Source organism: Ammospiza nelsoni, chromosome 11 (assembly GCF_027579445.1).
Source record: "Ammospiza nelsoni isolate bAmmNel1 chromosome 11, bAmmNel1.pri, whole genome shotgun sequence".
Lineage (NCBI taxonomy): Eukaryota > Metazoa > Chordata > Aves > Passeriformes > Passerellidae > Ammospiza > Ammospiza nelsoni.
In genome coordinates this window covers 15,155,691-15,165,036 of record NC_080643.1, presented here as the reverse complement: position 1 = coordinate 15,165,036, position 9,346 = coordinate 15,155,691, and the positions used below count along the sequence as shown (strand labels likewise).

General features: G+C 48.0%; 1 protein-coding gene and 4 non-coding genes across 5 annotated transcripts; all 5 read right to left on the bottom strand.

Moving 5' to 3' along the window:
* Positions 1-63: 63 nt before the first annotated feature.
* Positions 64-7,468, bottom strand: GNL3 (G protein nucleolar 3). The gene is made up of 15 exons (XM_059479901.1): positions 7,299-7,468; positions 7,029-7,087; positions 6,795-6,932; positions 6,042-6,155; positions 5,794-5,877; positions 5,425-5,560; positions 4,859-4,962; positions 4,461-4,596; positions 3,912-3,999; positions 3,345-3,528; positions 2,253-2,395; positions 1,459-1,595; positions 775-998; positions 498-579; positions 64-408 (listed from the first exon to the last, which is right to left on the bottom strand). Exons 1-15 carry the CDS (start codon positions 7,309-7,311, stop codon positions 320-322), a joined length of 1,731 nt encoding a protein of 576 aa, XP_059335884.1. The 5' UTR covers positions 7,312-7,468; the 3' UTR covers positions 64-319.
* Positions 3,014-3,090, bottom strand: LOC132078387 (small nucleolar RNA SNORD19). Its single transcript, XR_009419264.1, has one exon. It is a non-coding gene; the product is annotated as a small nucleolar RNA SNORD19 (small nucleolar RNA).
* Positions 3,593-3,668, bottom strand: LOC132078388 (small nucleolar RNA SNORD69). The gene has a single exon (XR_009419265.1). It is a non-coding gene; the product is annotated as a small nucleolar RNA SNORD69 (small nucleolar RNA).
* On the bottom strand, positions 4,098-4,168 carry LOC132078386 (small nucleolar RNA SNORD19). Its single transcript, XR_009419263.1, has one exon. It is a non-coding gene; the product is annotated as a small nucleolar RNA SNORD19 (small nucleolar RNA).
* Positions 5,297-5,369, bottom strand: LOC132078385 (small nucleolar RNA SNORD19). Its single transcript, XR_009419262.1, has one exon. It is a non-coding gene; the product is annotated as a small nucleolar RNA SNORD19 (small nucleolar RNA).
* Positions 7,469-9,346: the final 1,878 nt, after the last annotated feature.

Here is a 9,346-nt window from a genome sequence, read left to right as displayed (position 1 = left end):
AAAGACAAAGGGTTTATCCTCGAAAGGTACTTTATAAGGCAAAATGAACAGACTACCAGTCTATTAGGAATTTTTAAAATAGGCTTTAATATAGGAAATAAACTTCATGACAAAGCTGAATAACAGTTTCCTAGACCTGTATAAAATCTGGAACTATCCAGGGAAATGCACTATTATGTACATTATCTGACACAGCAACAGCTGAGTCTGCAGCAGCTCTGGCTCTGCAGCATCCTCCAGCTTGTGCTGCAACCCCAGTGTTCCTGACTGCTCTTTAAGCCAGCAGCAGCTCTCCAGAGAGTGCTTCCCACCTGGTTTGTTACACATAGTCTGTATTAAAATCATAGGCATCATCCTCATCTGCAGATTTGTCTAAGCTGAAGGACAGTGATCTGGAACGTTCATTTCCTGAGAAGAGACAAACATGTGTTAGTGAAACCAGTGCAAATCCTGGGCCTTCCAGAGCCCATCCCTGAGCCAGGGTTCTGAATACACACCTGCCCTCTGCTCCTTGGGATTTGTAAGATTTGTTTGGTGTTTTCCAGGCTTTGCTCTTCTGGTGACCTGAACTTGGCTTTCCTACAAGTCAGAGGTCAGACATTATTTTAACATCATTAATGAAATTTCCTATGCAAATGAAACCTAACAGAGCCTGGGGAAAGTGTGGATGGCCCCTTGTATAGCTGAGCCTCACTGCTGAGGCCAAGTGACTTGGAACAATGTTGCTTCCTTAATTCAGGAAAAAAGCCCCGTCCTAGTAAAACCCTCATTTACCTCTTTGACATCATCATCATCTTCTTCCATATCATCTTCATCATCATCACTTTCTGTGAATTCCTCTTCCTCCTCTTCTTCTTCCTCTTCTTCCTCCTCCTTGCTTGTTTCCATGTTTCCCCAGTTTGACCCTTCCTCTATCACTTTATTTTCCTCTATTGTCCCATTTGTCATTCCAGCTGACTGAAAAGCAATGCTGCTTGCTGGACTGGGGTGCTTTAAAGCTGCAGAAAACACAGCAAGTGTCTGTTCAGCACAGATGTAATGCCCAGCCCCCAAGTGGGGACACTGCAGTTCTGTCCCCTCCCTGCCAGACAGGGCTCCCACACAGGGTTCTGCCATCAAGGCGAGGAAATTCTCTGAGAAAAGCTTTCCCTGAGGCATTTACAGAAAACTGCTAAGAGCTGGAAAACCTGGATTTGAGTGTAGGTAAGTTTACCCAAGTGAGTTTAGTTTAGATAGCAGGAAAAAATTCTTTACTGTGAGGATGGTGAGGCCCTGGCACAGAGTTCCCAGAAGTGTTCAAGGCCAAGCTGGAGGGGGCTCTGACTAGTCTGGTCAGAGTGAAAGGTGGCCCTGCCCACAGCTGGGGGTTTGGAACAAGATGAACTTTAAGGCCCCTTCCAAGCCAGGCCAATCTGTGACTCTATGGTTAATGGTAGTCTATTACAGGAACAGTCCTACCTTGAACAGTGTTGCTGTTTTCTTGTTCTAGGTTATTTAAATTAAAGCCTTCCTGCATTTCAGCTATTTTTTGTTCTGTAAGATAGGGTGGTGGTTTCTGAGATCCTGGAGGTTGTGAGTAGTACTTTATTCTGGCTCTGAGAAAATAAAAATCAGCATTAAAAAACAACTATTAAATCACTGTATTTAAAAATAAAACCCAGAGCACAAAGCTCTCAAACTAATAACTATTTAACAGCAGTTCAATAGATAATAAATCTGACTCTGAAGTTGTCAACAGTATTAAGGGGATAGCCCACTCCTGAGAGGAAAATGCAATGGCACTTTGTCACCACAGATCACCTGCCTGTAAAAGCAGCTGAGTCACTTCAGCAAGGGAGAGTCACAGTCAATTACTGAATCTGAGTTACATTTATTCCTACCCTCAGAATATAGGAACCACCCTGAATTTCCACAGAAAGTTTGCCATATCCTTTCCTGTCCAGAAGAGGACAACATAGACTTGGTATTTGAGAGGAAAGCACATTTCCATTACAGACACTGTCTGTGGAGTAATGTGCAACAGGCTTTGACTCTTCTTGTGTAACCTTCACTACTTCAGAAAATTATCTGTGGATGGCACCCTCTAAATCTGATGGACAATCCAGCTCTTTACCCAAGTGAAATGTGAGAAAGGAAGGGAAAAAAGCAGCTTCTCCTTTTTAAGTACTTTGCTGGACTCAGTGCTTCTGCTGTGCTGGATTAACAGTGACAAAAAGGTGAGCAGTAGAGAGCAAAGTTCACAGTATACATACCCTGTCCAGTCACAAAGCACTAATTTAGCCATATTTTCTATGTCAGGAACACCTCCCTTTTTCAGCATGCCCCTCTTCTGAGCCAGTAAAGATAAAAACTCTTCAGGGTCCCTGAAATCTGGGATGTTATAGTGCATCATTACCTAGGGGAAAAGAAAATGGCACATTCAGAAAGAGATGCCCATCCTTCTCATAGTTTTAGGAGTATAAAAGAGCAAATAAAGTTGGATAAAAGTGAGGACAGAGTAAGAGAAAAGCTGTTTTTCTCACACTCGTGGGAGTAAACATTAGAAAGTAAAATGCCTACTTCATCAACAAACTCATCTGCCATTCAAGCAGACTCGTGGGTGTGCAGACACAGTGTAGGTGCACTTTGTGGTGACTGGGAGTGGGGCTGGGGCTGAGCCTCATCCCCAGTGGGCACAGCTGTGAGCAGCAGGTGGGCAGCACTGACCAATGAGCCAGGGAGTGCCCAGGGCACTGACCAACCACCAAAGGGAGCAGAGGGCACACAGGTGCAGGGCATCAACACAAGGGGATAAAAGGCTGGGCTGAAGAACAAGAAAGGCAGATGCTTGCAGCCTTCTGAAGAGGTAAGGTGTTACTCTGTGTGGGCTGAAGCTTGCTGAAGTTGTGTGGGGACACTCTGTGTATTGTGGCTGTCTCAAACATGACATGTATTGCAACAGGACAGCACACTGGTCTGTGAAAACTCTTCTCAAAGAACTGAAAGGCAATTAGGCTTAGGTTAATTTGCTTGAAACTAGAGTGAAATCAGAGTTGGATCTGAGGTCTTCACTGTAACCTAGGCAGCATACAAGCAGTATCATCATTTTTCACTCTCTGATTGTGTGGTGATGAGGTCTGAAAAGCAATGCTCTTTACTCTGGCTGTCAGGATTGTGGCATGCTGTTCTGCCTTCTGTTTGTAAGGATGAAGGATCACCCTTGGCATTCCCACTTTGAATGCTTAGGAAAGCAGTTCAAAAACTATTAGCATTAGCTACAGCAAAATGAACTTTCATTACTGGGCCTAAGAAACCTACAGAGAAGTCTGATGCAGTGAGAGACATAGAAAAAAGATGGAGCTCACCTGCTGCTTACTGCAGTGATTTATTATGGCATTTACTCCTTCAAGCACAACTGCTGAGTCTGATCCTTCAGGGTCTATGATACTTCTCAAGGCCAGAGCAAGGGCACTGTTAGAAGGATCTGCAATTATACTTGGACTGTCCAGCATCTTTGTCTGCTTATCAAGGTGCACAGCTTGCATGGACCTGTTCAGAGGAAAATGCACTGTGAGCAGATAATCACAGTGGATGGTGATGGTGAGGGATGCAAGACACAAAGCTCAGTGTTGGATTGAATGTACTTCATACAGTCAGTTTCAATGTTTTGTCATCATGTGCTTTGTGTAGGATAGACATTTAAACAAACAAAACATCAAGCTTATGTATAAGTTTATCCCTTATGTAGATAAGGGATACATAAGGAGAGAGCTTGCATCATACATATCAATACCTTTCATCTTGCAGATTTTAATGTGCATTTTTAAGCTGCACACTGGTGTGCTTTGCCCCTAATAGACTGAAACACAAACTCATGGTAACTGACACACAACAAACAAGGAAAGGAACAGCTTTGACCAGGCTGAGCTTACTTGGTAACACCTCTTGTCAGGCCAACATTACAAGCACGCTTTCCTTTGAGACTGTTGATTATGCTGCTCTTTCCCACGTTAGGGAAACCTGAGGAAAAATCACATAAATCCTTGTAAGTTAAATAAGCAAACAGCTTTTTAACACCCATCAAAACAGCTTCTACCAGTTATCTTTGCTAAGGTAAGTATCAGTGTGAGATCAGAGTTGGATCTGAAGTCTTCACAGAAATAAGACAAAGAATGTATCCTCATTTCTCACACTTGTAGGATTTGTAGTGCTGCATTCCGTGGGATTTTTGTCAGGCATGAGGCAGGCAGTGCCAGTGGAGCACATATCCTGCCTTCTTTGGGCTCCCACGGATCCCTGTGGAAGTGCACCATGGATCCCTGGCAGCTGAAGCACTACAACACTGAGAGCCTTGGATCAAAGAACAGTGACTGGAAAGCTCACTAGCAAACCAGGTGTTAGCAGTTTTACTCAGTCCAGTAATACAGGATCCCAAAGCTTTATGGGAGAAGAAAACTCCTCCTGTTTCTCCAAACACTTACCTACCACCCCAACCTGAATGGCTCTGTCTTGGGTCTTGCCATACCCTTGGAGAAGCTTCAAAAGGCATTTGCTTCCAAAATACTGAGAGGTTTCTGAGAAATCAACACGTGCATGTCTTTTTGTGACCTGTTCCTGCTACAGGAGTCAAAGGCAAAAAAACCCCATGGTCAGGAGCTATTAAGGAAGATAAAATATGGACACAGATTTATTCATCTACTGTAATTGCAGTGGTAAGAATTCCCCCACTGTACTGCAAAGCTCAGTCAACGTGTGTAAAGGCACATCCATCAGTCCCAGAAGTGCAATCAAACCAGGGGAAAAGGAATTTTAAAGATGTTTTAACATGTATGACTGCAAACACATGACCTCTTCATGGGACAGCCTGCAGTGCTCTTACCATAGTCTTGTCCTTCATCATTGTTGCTGACTTAAAAGCAACAGTTGGAAACTCTTTCTTCAAATAATTCAACCATTTCTCTATGTTGTCCTTTGGCACTAAATCTGGAAAGAAGAGCAATTCTTTCACTCCTTAAATTAACCTTACCATGACAAATACCCCGAGAACTCTAATATAAAGGACTGAGTGCATTCCCCAAAGGCCCACAGGGTCTCTGCCTTAGCAGAGCACATCACAATTACATTTCTGGCCTCTGTATTAGGTTTTTAATGCTGGGGTCTTGCTAGAAGACTTTGTATGGTACAGAATGATGTTCTGTGAAGGATTACCCCACAGTCCTTGCAAAGGCTACTTTACCACAAAGTTCCCTTTGCTCTTGTTGTTGCTCTTGGTATTTTATTTTCTTTACTTAGCTGCTGGTACTTGGTAATTTGCAGCCTTTTTAGTGAGCTCAGAGTTGGATCTCATGTCTTCAATGAAACGTCAGATTCCTTTAAAATCTTCATAGCTCACCTACCAAAGGACCACAGTGCCAGTAACACTCTGAGAAAACCTGTGTTGCTTACCAATTTTGTTCAGAACCAAGAGCAGCTTTTTGTTCCCTCCAGAGGAAGTGACAGCTTGCTCCAGCTGAGGACACCTGCAGCCCATTGGATCTCTGGCATCCAAAACCTCCAGAACCACATCTGAGGCCTCAAGTACCTGGTCAGAAAAAAGACTTAAACATGACATCGCAGACCAGATGACAATCCTGGTATAGCTGTGGCTTAGAAAAATAGTTGTTAATATTTTCTGTTGTAAAATCCCTTATTTAGTGTTCTAGTTTCTCACAGACAAACTTTGTGTTCTAAACAGTAACACAAAAAAAGGAAAATAACATGTGGTCTTATTACTGACTCTCACATAGTGATATAAAAATAGTTAAAGCATTTCACCTTCGTGAGTTCCCTGCAGAATGATTTCTTAGAATTTTTATTCAGCGGTTTTTTAGTCTTTCCTTTAGATTTGCCAGAGGATTCCTAAAGCAAATAAAAACAAAAGGAAATTATTTAAATGAGAATTAGTGCCTAATATTTGTATGTACATTCAGCATGAAATTGTAACATGCTGCTTAAGAAGGTTCAGTTTCAGAATGACTTCTACATGTTCAAGAAATCCAAATCATAGAGGACAGGACCCCTACCTGTCCCTCTGCTTTCTCCTTGATTGTGGCTGCATTCTTTTTAGCTTCCAGCTTCCTCTTCTTTTCATGTTCTTTCTGTCTGTTGAGCTTCTGCTTTTGTTTCAGTTCTTCAAGCTGATGGCAAACAAAACCCCAGGCCACATAAGATATCTTTAAAAGTGGTAAGGAAGAATGTTCTTTCTCCCCATTCCTCACCCAAGCTCCTGAGCCAGCTCAGTTAGAAGTCGGCTATCCAAGTGACTCTGGGAATTTTCTTTTTTTTTTTTTTTTGCATCCTACCCAGAGGCAGCCATGCATTAGCTTGATCCCAAAGCAGCAGCTCTGCAGCCACCCCTACAGCTGACAAATGTCACATTAGTCCACCCTGCAGACAGCAGATCCCTACTTTCTGTATAATCACATAATGCCATCATTTAACTCCCAGCACCCTGATGGGACATTTCTGTATCCAAGCACCACAGGGAGTTCTGACTGCGTTAGAAATGTCCATTCCAGCACGTTCCCGTGCACAGTGAGGAAACAAAAGTTAAAAATAAAAGAGCAAATCATTATTTGATTTGCTCATATTTCCAGCGTTGCACACTGTACAATGCTGGAAATAAATGCATCGTTTTTCCAAAGCACGAGTCTGCTGGGACCGTCTACCATGACTGTTCCTCTGAGTGCTCGCTTATGCACACAAAGCTTCCATAAAGAGAGGGATGGTTTTTGCCCTCTCGGTTTTTGCCCTCTTTACCACAAACTGCGTTTTACCCTCTGCTTTCTCTGCTCCGCTTCCCGCAGAAGCTCCTCCTTAAACGGCGCCGCACTGGGAATTCCGGGATCCTTCTTGGGTTTTTTGTGTCCGCGTTTCTTGGCCTCTTTCCGGACTTTCCGGTGGTGTTCTCTGATCTGAAGCGGGCACAAGAAATCTCCTCAGCCCGAGGCCCGGAACCGCAGCGCGGCGGCCCCGGGACCGCCAAACGCGGCACCGAGGCCGGGCCTCACCTTCTTCTGGATCTTGTAGCGCTTGTGGCAGCTCAGCCTCTTGCTCGCCTTCCGCAGCTCTGCAAGGCACCGCGCCCGTCAGCGCCGTGCACCGACACGCACATCCCCGCCACCGAGCTCCCGTCCCCGATTCCCGCCCCCTCGATCGCCGCCGCTCGCTTGGCCACGGGCGGCCGCCACCCCCCGGTGCTGGGCCGCCTCCCGCGCCCATCCTGGCCCCTTCTGTCCCGTCCCCGCCCGTCCCGTCCCGGAGCCGCTCCCGGCGCTCACTCGGTCGCTTCATGGCGCCGCCACGTGCTCCCGCCGGCGGGCGCTGCCGTAAAGCGCGCCGGCGCTGCCCCGCCGGGGTGTCGCGCGGGCTCGGCGCGTTGGGCGGCCGGGCGCGCTTTGCGACAGCGGCGGCGGCGGCACCGGCGGTGTCGGGACGGGCGGTACCGGCGGGACGGGACGGGCCGGGCCGGGCGGACCCCGCGCACCCACCCCGGGTCGGCCGCGGCTGCGGGAGGCGGAGCGGAGCCGGCGGGGTGAGCGGCGCGGGCGGGGCGCGGGCCGGAGCTTGGAGGCCGCTGCCTCCCTTTGTGTGGCGGCGCCGCCCGAGCGCGCAGCGGCCGCGCCGGGCCCGGGGCGCCGAGCGCCGCCCGCCCCTGTCACCCGCCCCGGGCCCGGGCCGTGTCACCGGGCCGCGTGCGCCTCAGCGCTTCCTTCCCGCCCCGTTCCCGCCGTGTTCCCCGTGCCGGCGCCGGGCCGGGCCCGCGGGGTGACAACGGCCGCTCCCGGGGCGGGCCCGGGCACAGCGGCGGGTCCTGCCCGCGGTGGCGGCAGCGCGGGGCGGGCCCGGGACACGGTCCGGAGCCGGGAAAGGGCTTCCCTTTGTTTCCTGCCGGGGATAACCCCTCAGCTCCCGGGCTGGGGCCCCGCCGCCTCGGGGCAATCACACATTCGGTGTCTTTGTTCCTTGTCCCGGTGTGGATAAAGCGGTGGCTGTGTTGTCCCTCTCGCTTTTCCCCAGCTTTGCCCTTTCACCGTGCCTGGTCGCTGCCAGCCCCCTCTTCCCATCCCGTGGCAGCTTTCTGTGCGATCGGTAACCGGGGGAGATTCCGGCTGCGTTTCCCTCCCCTGTTCCCTTAGCTAAATTTACCGTGTTTCGTGTTTCTGGTGAAACGTGGGAGATCCTGATGGCAATACATACTATCCGTGGTATCTATTGGTTTTTAGCTCTCTGCCAGGAGGCAGAAAACGAACCTCTAGAGTGCTAGGATGTTTTATTTTAAGTGTGTGATGTCCGACGTGTGTAAAACCTGTTGGTGTGGGGAGATTGGAGTGACACTTGTGGTCCTTCTATGCAGCTTTTGGGAGAGACAGCCTTCCTTTCCCCGTTGTGTATATCAGTGTACCTGTGAATCAGTAATTCCTTGCTGTGGTTTTGTGACATTTTTCTGGCTGGTGAGGCAATTACCGAGGAGATGCTCAAGCTCCTGTTGCATTGGAGGTGCTCATTGATAGCAGTGGAGATTGTTGGTGTGACTGTTGTGAGCCAGCAGTGCAATTGCAGAAGAAGCTCGGGGAGAGAGGTTCTGCAGTAGAACTGTGTTTCTGTGCACAGCTGAGCTCTCTGTGCTTGGGAGTGTGGCAGTTTAGGGAGAAGTTTGTGTTTTGGAGCCTCGCCTTCAGTGAGTGTTACATCAGCAGGTCTCTCACTGAGTGTTTGTGATGTTGTCCAGACAGATCAGTGTTTTGCATGGTTATTGCAGGAGAAAAACGTGTTTTGGAGGCTGTGTGTGAGTGGTGAGGGTACCTTGATCACAGCAGTGTCACAGTATGGCTGGGAGCCACAGCATTGTGCCTGCGACAGTGGACATGCAGCAGCTGATGTGCAGCCTGCAGGCAGGTGCTGGCAGGGAGGTTCCCAAATCTTTATTTCAGGATGGGACTGGACTGAGTGTACTCTTGGGTTCCCTGTTGAAGCAGAATTATTGATTCTGGTAGTCCCTCCTGCCTTTCTTCCACAACTCAGGGCTTGTGTTTCCCAGCATGTACCTGGTGCAGCCACTCCAGACTGTAGCCCTCAGATGGAAGTTGGAGGCAGTGCCAAGGCTTGAGGCTGTTGTCAGTTCCCAAAATGAATTGCCTGCTGATAAACCACAGGGCTTCTCTGCATGTCCATGTTATGAAAATGTCCAGAGTGCTGAATAGGAACAGAACCTCTCTGGGGTTAGATTGAAGGCAGGAGTTGGAAGAACTACAGAGAACCAAATATTTTGCCATAAAATGGTTCTGTATATTTCACATGGAATTTCTGTGAAAATAATCAGGCTTGG